Source organism: Phacochoerus africanus, chromosome 13 (genome assembly GCF_016906955.1).
Source record: "Phacochoerus africanus isolate WHEZ1 chromosome 13, ROS_Pafr_v1, whole genome shotgun sequence".
NCBI lineage: Eukaryota > Metazoa > Chordata > Mammalia > Artiodactyla > Suidae > Phacochoerus > Phacochoerus africanus.
The window spans coordinates 16,426,990-16,445,113 of NC_062556.1; the positions used below are offsets into that span (position 1 = coordinate 16,426,990).

At 37.0% G+C, this 18,124-nt stretch overlaps 1 protein-coding gene across 7 annotated transcripts in view; it reads left to right on the forward strand.

Moving 5' to 3' along the window:
* The window catches only part of INTS6 (integrator complex subunit 6), a 91,521-nt gene that overhangs the window by 22,765 nt on the left and 50,632 nt on the right, over positions 1–18,124 (forward strand). For 5 of the 7 annotated variants that reach the window (XM_047756437.1, XM_047756431.1, XM_047756432.1 and 2 more), the window contains one exon: positions 1,466–1,555. In XM_047756437.1, coding sequence (XP_047612393.1) covers positions 1,466–1,555 — 90 coding nt within the window. Of the gene's footprint in view, positions 1–1,465; positions 1,556–11,241; positions 11,465–18,124 lie in introns of those variants that run through there. The other 2 variants (XR_007131515.1, XM_047756435.1) reach the window with 2 other exon arrangements.

An 18,124-nucleotide genomic window follows, 5' to 3' on the forward strand; every position in this document is an offset into this window, starting at 1 on the left:
GACACTAGTTTGAAAAATTATGTGCCACTTATAGACACTTAAACTTGCTTGGCTTGATCAAGAAATTTAATATATCAGATATCCCCCTGCTCCCACTTTATGATTGGTTATAATCATAATTAGTGTGTGAAAAGTGTAGACTCATTCATCAGCCATGGAGTATGTGCTATAGTCTGCTAATGATGGAGAGTTATGTGAGTTTAAAGGAAGGTTATGGAAGCATAGAATATTACATGCCCCTAACCCTTCTGCATCCTTGCTGTTACAAATATGGTCAGCGGACATTAGCATCTCCAAGACTGCGGTCTTATTAGAAGTGTGAAATTTTAGTCTTTGCCCAAGGCCTACTAAACCAGAACCTGCATTTTATTAAGCTCACCATGTGATTCATAGCCACATCGAGAATTGTCATATGCTCTTCTACATCATATCCAGCAAAACTTTGTTTTGTCCTGTCTTGAACACTGTCGGTAGCAGAGAATTTGATACCTTTGATTTTTTTTTTTTTTGTCTTTTTGCCATTTCTTGGGCCTCTCCCGCGGCATATGGAGGTTCTCAGGCTAGGGGTCAAATCGGAGCTATAGCCACCAGTGTACGCCAGAGCCACAGCAACGCGGGATCCGAGCCGCGTCTGCAACCTACACCACAGCTCACGGCAACGCCGGATCGTTAACCCACTGAGCAAGGGCAGGGACCGAACCCGCAACCTCATGGTTCCTAGTCGGGTTCGTTAACCACTGCGCCAAGACAGGAACTCCTGATACCTTTGATTTAACAAAATGTGTTACCTAGTACTCATAGAATGACTGGGCCAGCGATTTGAATGGAAGTTACTGAATTTATTTCACCTTAGCTATAGAGCATTTGAAAGTTCTCTGCCGCTGTATTCCATTGCCTTTGCTGCTATTATTTTTGTACTTGTCTCACCAAGCAATTTCTTTAAGTAGTTATCCTTATTTTAATTTTTCATATTGGACTGTTGTTAAATTTTCCTGAGCTCTGAGTAGGCCTAGTGTTTCTATAGAACCAGCTCTTAGCATGCTTCCATCTGTATACCTAGTCACTTGGTTAGGTACTTTGATAACAGGTATAGATTGCATAGTAAATATTCACCTACTGTTTTTCCTTCCTTTTTAAGAAGTTCCTAAAAAGGTACTTATTATTTTAATTTTAAATGTGTAGCTTTGTCAAATTATTAGAATTGGGCTTTAGAGTTTAAGAAATTAAATGCTTTAGTTAGTTATTTATAGACTCTCTAAAAATTAATACAATACAAAGATGTAGATGTGAAAAATCCCTTTTTACTCTTTCTCTTCCTAACCTACTTCATGTTTAACCTCTGTTTAGTTTACATTTCATCTTAAATGTTGTTTTAAAGTTCAAAAGCTATATGCTATATATAAAATTTAAAAACAAGAAAGGGGGATTTATATACTGTTCTGAAAATTGTGTTTTTTGACTTTAGGGAAGAAACCCTTTTTTTTTGGAGCCAGCAATAATTATTACAATTACTGATGGGAGCAAGTTGACTACTACCAGTGGAGTCCAGGATGAGGTAAGATATGTTTGTATTAGCATGGATTATGCAAATACAGTTGAAAAGTTTTTATTTGTATATGCATTGTAGGATATTGAACACCTTCAATAGATTCTCTCTCTGATTATTTGATACAGTCTAGAGTCATATGGCTCCTAGGACTCATTTACTTTCTGTTGTTTGTAGCAATGGTCTCTAAATTTTCTTGAATAGGAATCCCTTCTGTGACAAATTTTGGAGCCTACCCCCATCCCAATTATATGTGTATTTTTGAGTTAATGTGAGGGCCGTAGTGTCAGTTCATACAGTAAATTTAGTAAAACGAATTTTTAGTTTCAGGCTAAAAAATGGAGACAACATTCTAATAATTTCTTCCCATATTTGAGTAGGTAGTCACATATACTCCACTGTGGAGACTCTAGACTAGAGTACAGCAAAGTCAAGAGGAGGTTAAGACTAGGAAAAGTAAAGTTTTTTGGACATTTTAATTCTAAGTCAAATACAGTGTAAGTACTTTATAGCTAACTTTACATATCTCTACCAGCATGCATTGTGTGTGGTGTGAGTACAGTAGATTTATTTTAACTTTAAGCTGTTTTTACTGTAGTATTTGAACTACTCTTGAACATTATACTTGTGTATTAAAATATATTGATATAGGAAGGAGATGGTTACACCACTTTCTTTGCTTGCATTTGATTTAGAATCTTAATTTTAATTCTTACTGTTTTTACACAGGCTTTGATTAAGTAGGAAAAGTGTAGTTTTTATGTTTAGTAGTTTTTAGAAATACTTTTCATTTGTGTGACATTGTGGAATGCCAATTGGATATGGAGTTAGGACATGTGGGTTCTAGTCTTTGCTCAGCCCCTTCCTAGCAGTGAAGATTGTACCAGTTACCTAGCTTCTTTAAATCTCCATCCTTGTCCATGAAATAAAGATGATAATTCTTGTCTTATCTCATAGGGTTGTTAGAAGACTGATATGTAATAATGCATATGAAAGTGCTTGGTAGGCTGTAACGAAAAGAACACTGTATTGTTGTATCAGGAGGCATGGGAGCTAGTAAAGAATTGTTACTGCCTGATCTTGACTTGGCAGCAAGAGAGCCAGAATTGTTTTGTTGAATGGTTGATATTAAAGGAAATTCAGGATATAATTTATGAAGAGGCAGTTGAAAAGTTTAGGTAGATTAAAATTCATAATTAAATAATTTATAGTCTGTACATAATTAGAAGCCTTGGAAGACTCAGTGGCTGAACTTAATGGGTTTGGGGGTTTTTCTGAACCTAGTTGATATGTATAGACAGTTATATCCTGCCACTGTCAGGAACAGATAAACATTGATTATATACATAAATAAGCAATATGTTGCTTAACTTTATTTTGTTTTTATGGACGGATCCACGACGTATGGAAGTTCCCAGGCCAGGGGCTTGAATCCAAGCTGTAGCTACAGCTTATGATGTGGCTACAGCAATACAAGGTCCTTTAACCCACTGCACTAGGCCGGGGATCTAACCTACACCTCTGCAGCGACTGAGCCACTACAGTTGGAGTCTTAAACCATACATAGTGCCACAGATGGTGCTTATGTTGCTTATCTAAATTTGAAGCTCTTAAATTGATTTGTCCCACTTTTCCTTTTGAAAAATTTGAGTGAGAGAAAGATTGAGGTGTCAATAATCAGGTCAGAAATACTAATAATGATGTTGTTTTGTATTTGTAATGACTGTAAAGGTATTTCTGTTTACATTTTATATTTATACTTACATGAAATATTCCTACATGTCAGATTATCCGTTCAACATACTCTGTCTTAGCACCTTTGTAGAAAAGACCTTTGGGGTGCAATATATTTTGTTCCCATACATCTGAATCTGCTTTGTTTCTAATACTTGTTTTGTAAGACCTCCTTGAGCTTTAAAAAATATCTTGACATATACATGGATGTTGGAATGGCTCACTTTTCTTCTTAGGTCCTTGGGAAAAATATTGGAGAAGTAGACCTAAAACTCCTCGCTAGTAAGGTTGGGAAGATTTCCCTATGGGCCAGGACCTTACTTTTTAGTTCTCGTATATCTTCTGTGATATTTGGCATAGTACTGAGAACAGAGTTTACATTAAAAAAAATTATTATTACAGATACTGTTGTGTTGAGTCTGTAGTCATCAAGATCAAAATTGATCACTATTGCTTCTTAACTGAGGTAGAAGATTCATTTGTTATTAGGCAAAGTTTTATTTGGGGTGTATAGTTGGAACATAGGTCCGTGAGTTGTTTGGGGTTTCAAGTTTAGGAGTTTGATCCTCTGCATGTTTGGTTTTTAATGTCTCAACAATACTCATTTTGTGGGCCAGAGAATGTACCCTAAATGTATATATTGTGGAAGCTTAATTTTAGCTGAAATGTGAGATACTGGTCTCTTCTAGCCCAAATAATTCAGTTGTGTGATTCATTTTGAGGAGAATTATCAATTTATAAAAAGCATAAAGATGCTTTTTAGTTTGCTTGTGTGTGTGTATGTACCCCTGCGTGGTACATATGATCTATATTGTCATATTTTCTACTAGGAAATAACAAGCAGAATTTTGGCTTTATGTCTCTTTCTCTTGTGTTCTCTTAATCTTTGCCTTTGGCAAAACTTGATTCTTTTTAAAGATTTGTTGGGTGAGTGATTATGTTGATGATTTCCACATTAGTACATATGTAGTGTGTATAATTCTTGATTGGCTGTGACTGCTATTGATGTGACCTGCCACTCTTTATGGAGTTGGGCACCCCACCCATACAAGACCCTTTGTTTTGTTCAGTAATTACGTTATCTCACATAGTATATTTTACCTGTTCTGCTAGTGCTGTTTTGTGGGAATAAGTATTCCTGCTGCTTTGAAATCATCCTCATGGAATATAAGGAAACATGGAGCTCCTCTAGTATTTTTTTATTTTACAAATAAGGAAATTGAGATCTAGGGAGAGAAAAAGATTTGCTCAAGGTTACAACATTTATTATTGCCAAAACCTGATTAGAATTGATCTGAGTTCTAAAGACATCCTAGCCCCTCAAGACCCAGTGCCCTTGTCTTTCTGTTTGATTCTATTTTTGTCTGCTCATGAAATTTACATTCTACTTACCTGATTTCTTATTGGGCTACTTCCCCTTTCTATACAGTTGTGACATAGGTATTATGTTCTTATTCATTCAGTATCCCTTAAATGACTATTATGGCCATGGCGTTTCTAGACAGTGAAGATAATGGAGATGAATAAGGTGAATTTCTGGTTCTTTAATTCACAGTGTTATGGGGAAGGATTGCCTGTTAAGTGGTTTTATGAATGATAAAATAGAGATACACACTGAGTGTATGAGAGGACTAAAGAGGGGGAGGGGAAGGTCAGTATACCTATCTTGGGCATAGGTCAAACCCAGTGTAATAGGAATTTTTATAGTCATTTTAATTTTGATTAATTTCAAAGATCTTGTGGATGATTTGGTATAGGATGTGCTTCATAGATTATATCTGTGAAAGTTATAAAGAAACCTGGTACAAAGTTGTTTTAGGCCTAGAAAATAGTTAATGGAAAAAATTGGTGCTGTAGTGCCTCTTGACCTGACTAAATTTGCACAGGCCAGTTGGATCTAATTTCTTATAATTTGCTTATCAAAATAATACAGGAATACCTTTTCCTCTATGACAGGTCGTCATTTAGCAGTGTATTTGGAGTTAGAAGAGAAACAGCTTGTATTATGGACAGAAATCTTGAGCTGTATACAATCATTCTGCCTTAATTCATGATTTTAATTCTCTTTTTTGGCCTTATTGTCTCATTGTTTGAGTTGCTCATGAGTGTGTTTCTAGTGTAGTGTGTTTGGAGAAATCTGTAGGACTTTTGATGATTGCTTGTGATAGAAAAATATGTGTGTATCTTTTGCCTTTTTTTCTGTTTCAGTGTAGTTATGTGATAAAACCGGTTGTTTGCGGTTTTTTGTCACTCATGAGATATGAATTAGATGGGACTTTGAATTCTAATACACAAGAAGTTTCTGTTTCTTATTTCCATAATCATCGTCTTTGTTGTTGATAAGCATACTTGTGGCCAAAAACTCACAGTACCATTCATCATGTTATATTACCAGTGTATCAGATATTTTGGTAGACTTACCAAATAGAGTTACTGAAAAAGATTATTTCTGGTTTTTATTGCCTGCAAAGATCTTCTAGTACTTCTTTGCAGTGGAAAACTATTTCGTGCTATGATTCCAGGAATATGTGGCTAACTATATTGCTCAATAAAGTAGCCAGAAGAAATCCTGCCAGTACCTTCTTGGTGCTGAATGACATTCCAGGATCGTGTAGCAGTTATTTTTCTCTTCCTTGAAAGTGCTAATAGTAGTGTTATCTTTCAAATATTGAGATTTGCTGAAGACTCTTTCTGCGTCTCTTTATCAACGTTGTGATTGTCCTGAAGGCTAACGTGTGCAGTCAAAAGAACCTAGTGGCTTTTGAGATTAAAAGCTTTGCTTTCTTATGAGCTTTCCCACCTTTTTAAGAGAAACTAAGACAACTGCTTTCATAATTTTTTGGAAGATGTTCAGGAAAGGCATGAGTTTGTAGAGAGAGAATGTCTGGGTAACCTTAACTGTGTGTTCAAGTGGCTCAACTTGCCACTTCTCAAAAGGTGATGCAGAAGTCCCATCAGTCTGTGAGATGTGGTTTGGTATTAGTAATTTTTCTGGATCATTCTGGGCAGTGCAAATGGTTTCACCTCTTACAAGGATAATCTATGATTAGGATCTATAATTAGGATCTTCATGATCCATACTGATTAAAAAATCCAGAACTTTAAAATGTTTCTAGTATCTGAAGTAATTCAGAAACCATCTCTCCCCTGTAAAATGTTTTTATTTCACTAAAATCACCAAAAATATGTGCCAAAAAGCTGTCAAAACATTCTTTTTTCCCTTTTTTGGCTGCCCTGCTGCATATGGATTTCCCCAGCCAAGCATCAGATGGTTGTGACCTACACTGCCAGCTGCTGTGGCAGTGCAGGATCCTTTACCCACTGTACTGGGCTGAGGAACAAACCTGAGTCCCGGCATTCTGGAGACGACTGCTGATCCTGTTGTGCCTCAGTGGGAACTCCGGTCAAAACTATTTTTATTGTTTATGCAAAGATTTTTAAACATATTTAAGATTGTTTCCCAGTACGCTTAGAATTTTGTCTTTATTTAATTTTTTTAAAAAGACCTCTAGGGAATCTTAAGGGATGTCATTGTAGTTTGATAGAATGTATTAAACAAATCTGTGTGTAAATGCATTTCTGAGGTTTTATCCGTAACCCTCAGTAGTGCTGCCTTTGCATCTTGGATATTACTAGGGGCTCAGTAGCGTTACCAAGATTAGCTCCTGTCTTACTGATTTGTGATTCACATGTTCTAAGCATGTATAGAACATTACTGCATATGTTAGTCTCTATCAGTTTGACTTTCCAAGAACATTTACTAAGAATTTGTTGGATATAGATCATTTGCATTTTTTTCACACATGTATTTGACCCTGACCTCTCAATCCCTGGATTTATCACCTCTTGGTGTGCTATAGAAATATATTTATCTGCAATTATTAGTATTTGAAAATTTGTAATTATAATAAAAATGCATAATTAAAAGGTTGATGATATATTTCAATTTAATATCTATAGTGAATTTTCTGCAGTTCAAATTTGCAATACTCTTTTTGAGTATACCTTTTTTCAAGGTCATATGCAAAGAAAATCTTGTAAGGATTGCCTCTAGACCAATGCTATAATAGAAGAATTACAAAGGAAGGCTGGCTGATCACTCTTGTGAAGCTGTATGGCTACAATTACTAATCTGTTATCTAGAATTCTGTGTTAAGATACATAAAAATGGTTTTTATGGGGAAGCAACTTCGCCCTGCATTTATTAGCCTGTCAGAACCAGTAAGCAATGAAATATTGCACATTTAAGGAAAATTTCATTTAGAGGTATTTCTATTACTTGTCTGATTCTAGCTCTTCCATATATAAACTACTGTGATATTTAGAAAAGTAGTTTTCACATGGCTGCATCAAAATCACCTGGTATTTTATAAAATATACATGCCACATTTCTAATTCTGGGAATTTTTGTTCTGTTGATCTGAACAGGAACCTGGGAATCTATTTTTGAAAGTGTCCCAGTTGATTCTGATAACACACAGTCAGGTTTGGAAACACAGCTGAACTACAAATATATATATTTTTTAAAACTAAAAAAAAATGCATGTGAAAATGAACAACTTGAACAAAACAAGATAAAACAGTTTTTAACTTAAAAGGCCAGCAGTATGTCTTTTTAAGATAAAAATTAGGAGTTCCTGTCGTGGCACAGTGGTTAACGAATCTGACTAGGAACCATGAGGTTGCGGGTTCGGTCCCTGGCCTTGCTCAGTGGGTTAACGATCCGGCGTTGCCAGTGAGCTGTGGTGTAGGTTGCAGACGCGGCTCGGATCCCTCGTTGCTGTGGCTTTGGCTTTGGCGTAGGCCGGGGGCTGCAGCTCTGATTCGACCCCTAGCCTGGGAACCTCCATATGCCGCAGGAGCGGCCCAAGAAATGGCAAAAAGACAAAAAACAAAACAAAAAAAATTCTTGACCTTTAGAATTATTAAACTTGGGACTGAGTATCCAAGGGATATGGAATAGGTCTTCTGTGAATATTTTTTATTGCATTCTATGTGACTTAGAGTCAGTTATTGGATAGCCCTGAAATATTAACTTCTGTGCTGACTCCAGTCTACCTGTAGTTCCTGCTGTGGTGTGCTGTATTGAAGAGGACTCTTAGACTCTTGAGAATGAGATGGGGTGGAGGAGGAAAGGGTAAAAAAGGGGGAGTAATTAATTCATATTATCTGTCCTGTGCTTGCTATATCTGACTTAGGAATTTTTATCCAAAGGACTACAGAGTTTTCTGTTATACCTTAATTCCTGACTTGAATGTTCATAACTAGCATTATTCAAAAAATATATAAAGAATTGGTGACAGTTACACTTAATTTCTGCTTTCTAGAGAGTTGCTGCTAACATACTCTTCCATATGAATTGTCCCAATTTTGAATACTTAAAGTGTATTTTAGATTGATTCAGCAATTTTTTGTGTGTGATTCATAGTGACTATGTACAAGAATAATGGCACACCATACATTTCTATCTAGTACTGCTATATTCTAGGTACTGGGGGGACAATGATGGAATTAAAATTAAGCAAGGCTTTTGCCCCTATAAAACATGTTATTTTGAAGATAGGGAAGGAAATAAAATAAGCTTTTTGTGTGTTTGTTTTTTTAGGGCCGTACCCGTGGCATATGGAAGTTCCCAGGTGAGAGGTCAAATTGGAGCTGCAGCTGCCGGCCTATGCCACAGCCACAGCAACGTGGAATCAGAGCTGCGTCTGCAACCTATACCACAGCTCACGGCAATGCCGGATCTTAAGCCGCTGAGCGAGGCCAGGGATTGAACCTGCATCCTCCTGGATACTAGTTGGATTTCGTTACCAATGAGCCACGACGGGAACTCCCTAAATAAGCATTTTTTAACACTCTGAGATCAATCTCATGGCACAGATAAATAAAGAGAGAAGCTAAGTTTTGAGGGATGAGAAGGGATTGAGCCATAACATTTCAGAAAGAAGGAACAGTATATACAAGTATGAAGGCATGAAAACAGTGCATTGGGAGGCTGTAAACTATATGAGCGCAGTTATATGTAATTATAATAAAAATGCATAATTGAAAGAAGTTGATGATGTATTTCAATTTAATATCTACAGTGCGTTTTCAGCAGTCCACATTTTTGAGTATGCCTTTAGTGCAGGTAGGAGGAAGGGACTTGAAATGTAGCTTGAGGCGGGATGATACCACCCTAAGGAGACTGGACATCATCCTATTAACACTGGCAGAGGAGGTATTGAAAATTTTAAGTAGGTGAGTTACATGATCAGATTTGCATTTTAGTAAGTGTACTCTGCCAGCAGCATGAAAGAAGATAGATTTGAAAGATGGGTAAATTGGTAAGGATTAGCAAACGACATACAACCACCCAGGAGAAACAGGCTGTGCTAAAACTAAGCCAGTGCTGGCTAGGCAGGTGGAAATCTGACAGATGTAGTCAGCAGGTATGTTAGGCATCCCTGTGCTCAGGGATGGTAAGGGAGACGAAAGCAAAGTATCAGACAGGGCTGCTGACCCCAGGGTTCGGGTCTGGGTTCAGAGATTCTGTGGATTCTCTGCAGTCGTATCCAGACATGGTCTAGATGTGTATGCACGTGTTCCTGGGGGACAGAGGTCTAGAGCTCTACTCATATTCTCAGAAAGTAAAAACAAAACAAATCGAAAATATTGTTTACTAGTACCCACAGTCCTCTAGTATTTTGAGGTTTCCACCTTAGTAGTCTGTGTGGCTGTTGGTGGTGGTAACTGAAAGTGGAATATTGGAAAAGTAGCAGAAAAGAATATAAAATAATTGATGGAGTATCATTATTTTTAGGGTACAAATGTATTAAAGGAGTTATAAGCAAACTTTTTTGCCTTTTAACAGTATGTCTTGGAAAAAGTATTTTGTATTTAAAAACAGAGAAAAGGTGAAATTTTATCTCTGGATCCTGGTAGAATTTTTATTTTGAAGCAGATTAAATCAATAAATTGTTAAGTAATCTTACCATTTATTATCAGATCTGTAAATTTTGTTTGTTTGTTTTAAGGCCATGATGTGAACATCTTACAGTGCTTTTTTTTTTTTCTTTTCTTTTGTTGTCTTTTTGCCTTTTCTGGGGCTGCTCCCGCGGCATGTGGAGATTCCCAGGCTAGGGATCTAATCGGAGCTGTAGCTGCCAACCTATGCCAGAGCCACAGCAACGCCAGATCTGAGCTGCGTCTGCAACCTACACCACAGCTCACGGCAATGCTGGATCCTTAACCCACTGAGTGAGGCCAGGGATCGAACCCACAACCTCATGGTTCCTAGTCGGATTCGTGAACCACTGCACCACGACAGGAACTCCAACAGTGCTTATTTTAAAGAAGTGTAAAAACTGAAATTCAGAATGTTAGAACAAGAGCATTGCGTGTGTGTGTTGGGGGGGGGTATACCTTTGTAGTAGTGTCAAGTCATTTAGAGAGGATGCAAGTGTAATTTCTTTTCTCTTCATCAGTATGTAATTTATAGGTAGTAGTAGATTGCCTTTGACTGCATGGCAGTTTTCTGCCAGTTAAACTCAGTTCAGGTCAGTCTATTAGATATATTTCAGATGACAACTTGAAAGCATGAAAGAGCTGAGTACTTGATCTCCTGATGAGTCATACTTACCTTGGCCTTAGGTTGTTTGTCTTATATAAGTACCTTTATTATATCCTTTATGATATTATTTAGCTGTGTTGCATAATAGTATTTTATGTAACTTCCTCTTTGAATTGCTCTTTGCAGATGTAATACAGTAGATATACAGTTTTTTTATGTTTGTGTTTTTGGAATAAACGTTGTGCAGTGACTGGAACTATGATCTTTACATCAAGGCAAGGCTACATTTTGATCTAGACAAGGCTATTTTGGTATATTTTTCCCCACGTTCTGTCTTTTCAGGTTGAATTACTGATTTTTTCCCCCTTTGTTTTGTTTGTTGTGGTTTTGATGTTCTTTTTCCTTTCAGCTAAAGGAGCAATCCAGTGGTTTTCAAGAAGTGCCAAAGTGCACTGACGGTCTCATGATGACTGGTGCCTCAGGGAGGGTCATGATTCCTGGATACAGGATCGACCTGATCCTGGATGTCACTTCAAGCAGTCAGATCGTGGGGAAAAGCCTTGTCTAATGGCTAGCCTTCCTCAAAAGTCTGATGCTAGTCATCTCGGAAGGCCTCAGAGAAAGCCTTGAAGGTGAGCAGAGTAGAGTGTAGTTCTCTCTGGGGGCTGTGACTATTTGTTGGAGAATATGATGCAACACAGAATGACAACCCTAACTTGACAAATCTAGGTTCAATTGGTAAATTAACTTTAGCTTATAAATTTATTGAGGATGGTGATCAGAACCTGACTTTTAAGTTACTAGGAATTTGGTATTAGGCCTTTCAGAACCTTAGATTAGTATCTGTTTGTCTTACATGGAAACAGTATATCACAACTAAGGGACGTTTTAGTTACAGAACTGCATCATGTTAAGTACTGATGGGTTTAAAAAAATGTAGTGAGGTGCTCTCTTAGTTTATATATTTGTCATATATTGATTATATATCAGACAATTGGGCTTTAGAATTTGGAAGGACACACTGGCATTTGATTATTACAGAGATTTTTAAAAAAACATAGTGGCTTCTGAAGAGGTTTGGGTTTATGTAACACACATTTTATTACATTCAACTTAAAGGATATTAGGACTCTCTGCATCATTTGCCTAACATTTTTAGTCCCATGAAAAGATTCTTTAGAGATGTTTTGAGCATTTTGGTATGGGAGAGGTTTAATTCCAAGGTTTTTTCTGTGTGCTTTGGAGCACTTACAGAACCTAGTTGTTCATAAAATAATCTTGATTGCTAAATTTTCATGTAAACTCTAAAATTTGTCTACCCTAAATAAGACTTGCTCGGTTTCTTTTTTTTTTTTTTTGTCCATGCCTGTGCCATGTGGAAGTTCCTAGTCCAAGGATCAAACCCATGCCACAGCAGCAACTGGAGCCAGAAGAGAAATCTTAGGTTTTTTTATTTAAAAAATTGGAAAAAAAAGAAAATTGAGTCACCTATATTAGTCAAAAAAGAATATGGGCATGTACCATACCCAGTGTATGTACATTTTTACATTTAGAAATTATATATAATCAGTGCTATATTAATAATAGAAAATATATGCAAAAATAGAAATTTTTAAAAGATGAGATGAAAACACTTATATAAAGAGAGTTGTGGTATTTTCTCCTTCTTTACCCCTGCCGTCATGCATCATGATGTGTCTTGGGTTGGCAAACTCTTTTTAAAGGGCCAGATAGTAAATATTTTAGGCTTTTCAGCCCATGGTCTCTGTTGGAACCACTCAATTCTGCTGTGGTAGGCTAAAAGCAGCCCCAGACAATATGTTAATCAAATGAGCATGGCTGTTTTCAGTACATTTTTTTTTAACTGAGACATGCTGTGGGCTGGATTTGACCGGAGGGCCATAAGTTGCAGACTCCTGGAGTATACTTTGTTTGCAGACCACTGCCCTAGACATTCCAGTTGTTATGCTGCGTCTGTTAGGTCCTTTCACCATCAGTTTTGGAGTGCAGTTGATCTTCCTTAATGAAATGAGGGGATGAATATTAGTAGTCAGAATTTATTATTTAATTGGACTTACTTTGAGCTTACTTATTTATAAACACCAGAAATGTTCAGACACAAGGTTAGGTACTGGGATGAGTTTGGCAAGAGAGATAGGTAAACAGTTAAGGATTTTGTTAGAAGTAAGATGATTATGGCACAAGCTGCTGAGAAAGTGAGACTGGCACTGGTAAACGATGTCTCACATTGGACTTCGAAAACTTAATGCAGGTTTGTGAAGCAGATGAGTTCAAAGACACGAAGGTGATGGAGCATGGGAGAACTCTGTACTCAGTACGGGCTGTTGGCAGAGTGTTCAAGAAGGAAGCAGCAGGGAGTGAGACTGGACATACCAGCATGGCCCATAGGATGTGCTCTGCCAAGGAACTTATATATAGGTTGATGGTAACCATTGAAGAGGTTTTAGCTGAGGAAAACATGATCAGATTTGGGTTTTAGAAAGATAGTGGCAATAGAATGGAATATACAAGGAGTAAATATTCTTGGCAACTTTTTTTTTTAATCTTGTAAAATAGGACACACATTGTGTGTCATTTTATACCAGGTTAAAACAAAAAAATTTGGAATACTATTTAGCAACAAAAAAGGAATGAACCATTGACGTGCTACAATGTGGATGGACCTCCAAAATATTATGCTAAATGCAAAAGACTGTATGTGATTCTGTTTGTTTTTTTGTGGAATGTCCGTTGCCTGGGAATAGTGGTTGCCTGGGAATAGACTGGGGCCTGACTGCAAATGGGCACAAGGCATCTTTTTACAGTGTTGGAAACCTACAACTCTGTAAATTTCCTGAAAATAATTGCATTGGACACTTTTTAAAATGGGTAAATTTTATGGTAGGTAATTATATCTCAATAAAGTTGTTAAAGAGTTGGAAGGACCTCACTTTTGAAATTTGTTGGGATAAAACATATTGTGGATTGCCAAGCAATTACTCTTTCCTCTGAACAAATAATGATCTTAAGCTACTAGAAGCAGAAAGCAACAACAAAAATCAGTGCTTTTCCTCCTAAACTTAAAGGGTAGATATAACTGTAGGAATTACCAACTAAATAAATCAAGTTGTTACAAAGTTTTTAGAATTCACTTTGACTTGAAAAATTTCTGAATTTGGAGTTCCCTTCGTGACTCAGAGGAAACCAATCCGACTAGGAACCATGAGGTTGTGGGTTCAATCCCTGGTCTTGCTCAGTGGCTCACCCATGTTGTGAGCTGTGGTGTAGGTCGCAGGAGTAGCTATTGTAGGCCCACAGCTGTGGCTCGATTCCACCCCTAGTGTGGGAACCTCCCTATGCTGTGGGTACGGCCCTAAAAAGCAAAAAAAAAAAATCTTAATTTTCCTTTTTTTATTAAATATCATATGAAGGAAACCTTCTTAAATGAAATATTGGATAATATTCAAAAGCTAGAAGTAGTCTAAGTGAAATATACTTCTTTTTTTAAGGAAATAATTGCTCAATAAAGAACTTAAAGTACAATGATATAAAATTTATGAATTGTTTCCTCAATCTTAACCTTCATAGAAAATAAGTACAAAGCAGTTGGAAAATAGTTTTGCTCAATAAATGTTTATTGAGGGCCTACTATGTGCTAGGCACAGTTTCTTAGAAAGAGATTATGGAAGATTCTTACTATGTTACTTTTACAAGGTAATTTTGCACCTCACTTAATTCCTGATTCTGTGAGAGTGAGGAAAATGAGTCTTATTTAGTATAGTTGATTCCCAAGTAAGAGGCAGAGTTAGACTTGACCTCGGTTTTTGTTTTTACTTCAAGTCCATTGTTCTTCACACTCTAGTGTGGGATTTAAAGAATGAAGATAACCTCCCTTTAAAGCCCCCAACAGCAGAGTTCTGCATAAGGATAACATAGATCAACAGATACAATAGAGTCCAGAAACAATTGATGGTCAGTCAATTTTCAAAAATGGAGACAAGATAGTTTAATGGGGAAAGAGTGATCTTTTCAAGCAGCAGCACTGGATAACTGAATAGCCACATGCAAGAGAGTGAAGTTGGACTCCTACGTGATGCCGTATGCAAAAATGAAATCAAAATGGGAGGATAGCTGAAATGCGAGAGCTAAAACTTGTGAAGAACAGCGTAGGTATAAATCTTCCTGACCTTGGGTTAATTAGGCAATGCTGTCTTAGACATGACACCACAGACACAACCAAAGGAAAATTAGATAAATTGACTTCATCAAAATTAGAAAACATTTGTTGCTTTGAGAAAAGATAGTAGCAGAATAGGAGAAAATATTTGCAAATCATATATATCTGATAAGGACCTAGTATCTAGAATATAAGAGGAACTCTTACAACACAAAATTAAAAGACACCCCAATTTAAAAAACGGACAAAGAATTTGAAAATTTGTTTTTCCAAGGAGGACTTACAAATGGCCAATAAGTACATGAAAAGATGTTCAGCATCATTAGCCATTAGGGAAATGCAAACCAAAACCGTAATGAGACACCACTTCATACCTACTATAATGGCTAAAATAAAAGAGATGGACAGGAGTTCCCATCGTGGCGCAGTGGTTAACGAATCCGACTAGGAACCATGAGGTTGTGGGTTTGATCCCTGGCCTTGCTCAGTGGGTTAATGATCCGGCGTTGCCGTGAGCTGTGGTGTAGGTTGCAGACGCGGCTTGGATCCTGCCTTGCTGTGGCTCTGGCGTAGGCCGGTGACTACAGCTCTGATTTGACCCCTAGCCTGGGAACCTCCATATGCCGCAGGAGCGGCCCAAGAAATGGCAAAAAAAAAAAAAAAAAAAAAGACAAAAAAAAAGAGATGGACAAAGCAAATGTTGGTGAGAATGTAGAGAAACTGGAACCCTCATTGCTATCGATGTAGCTCCTGAGGAAAATAGTTTGACAGTTCCCTGAGAAGTTAAACACAGTTATGCTATGATCCCAAAATTCTACTTCCTGGTATGTGCCAGAGAGAAATGAAAACATTTCTACCTTAAATGTAACAACATTATCTTTAATAGCCAGAAAGCAGAAACATTACAATGTCCATCAACTGATGAATGGATAAACAAATGTATCTGCATTTGTTTTTCAGCCTGAAGAAGGAATAAAATTCTTAGGTAACACTGCAATGTGGATGACCCTTTAAAATATGCTAAATGAAAGACTTCAGACACATGCTTACCACATGATTCCGTTTATATGAAAAGTCTAGACTGTGCAATTCTGTAGAAACAGAAAGTGGTTGCTAGGGGTTGGGGTTGAGAGGAGGTGATAATAGGTATGGTGTTTCTTTTTGGTGATGAAAATGTCTGAAATTACACAGTAATGATGGTTGTCCTCTGCCTCCCTGGTTCAGCCATTCTTTGCCTTCACACATCTTATTTCCCTCTCTAGTGACTTTATTTCCTTTTATAGCAAATTTAGAAGTTGTTTCTGATAGCGCCTTCACTTCCCTACCTCTTTTGTACTCCTTATTACAATCTAGTTTCTGATTCTACCCTTCTTAATAAGGTCACCAATGACTTCCTCATCTTCCAAATCCAACCATTGATTTTTAATTTTTCTCCTTCATGATATTTTGCTAGCACTATTGAATGCTCTTTCGTAAAAGTTTCTCTTGGCTTCTGGATTTATACTCTCCTGGCTTTCCTTTGGCTTTCTCTTCTGTGTGAATCCTTGGTCTAAGTTTATTTGACTGTTTGTTAACACTTGTGACTGGTTTAATCTGATTTTTTTTTTGCCTTTTTATTTGATATTCTCCTTTTGGGCAATTTAATTTATTCCTATGCTTCATCTATCAGTATATATGGATTTCCTTCTATCAACAGGTACCCAAGATTTGTTTTTCTAGCCTTTATCTTTTTAAAAAACTTCACTGTTTAAAATTTTTGATATGGTAAGCATCGATAGATATAACCCTCTTAAAAGCTCTTGAGAGTTCTCAATTTTTAAGCCTTCCAATGATATCAAGGTAAAAAAACTGTTGAGCATTGCTGCTCTTGGGTGTGTGTATATATATATATATATATATATAGTGTGTGTGTGTGTGTATCTTTTTTTTTTTGAAAAAGTTGATATAATTGACATATAACATTTATATTGTTTTGGGGTATACAACACAATGATTCAGTATTTGTATTGTTGTGAAATGATGACCACAATAACTTTAGTGAACATTGATCATTATACACAGGAAAAAAACTTTGTTCTTGTGATGAGAATTTTTAAGATCTACTCTCTTAGCAGTTTTCAAACATACGGTGCAGTATTGTTAACTGTAGTCACTACAGCCACAGCAACGTGGGATTCGAGCCACATCTGCCACCTATACTGCAGCTTGTGGCAACACTGGATCCCTGACCCACTGAATGAGATCAGGGATCGAACCCACATCCTTGTGGATACTAGTCGGGTGCTTAACCCACTGAGCCACAACAGGAACTTCTGCTTGAGTTTTAATACTACTTAGGTGTTCTCCCTTTTCGCCTAATTTCCTACCTTGGGATATCTGTACTCCCTAACTGGGCACACAGGGCCCTTTATGATTTGATTCCAGTGTTTTCCGAGGTGTATTTGGTTTACACTGCCTTTAAGTGCTTCACCAACACAGGACTCACCCCATTGTCTCTTGAGTACATGACTCTTGTTTATCAGGCCCTGTTCCTGTGATTCGGAAATGTTTCCTATTTCTTCCCACCTTTCTTTCCCCATAACCTACTTTGTTGAAACACTAGTCAGATGCCACCTCCTATGAAGCTTTTAGGTATCTAGTTGTACTACCTTCTGTGCACTTTTAGGGCTTTCTCCTTGTCACCAGAGTTCATTGTTAACCCCAGTTTATCTCCATTATCGTACTTTATTTATCTTATTGCCACTAGACTTTGTGCTGGGCTCCTGCCTGGCAAGCCCTTCTGTTTGGAAACTCATATTCTTTAAGTCTTTAAGTTTGACAGTCTTTTCCTTCTTATGTTTCTGTTGTTTCTTTTTTGGATGTAGGACTTTTGAATTGGTCTGTTGTTATCATAATTTATCTTTTCTCCCTATTTCCATCTTTGTCTTTCTTTCTCAGAGTTTTCCTTAACTAGATTGGTAAAGGGATTGACTTTTGCTAAGGTTGGTATGTTTTTTTGTTGACGTGAAATTCATATAACATAAAATTAATCATTTTAAAAAGAACAATTAAGTGATATTTAGTACATCTTTTTTTAAATGGCTTTGCTCCCAGTATATGGAAGTTTCCGGGCCAG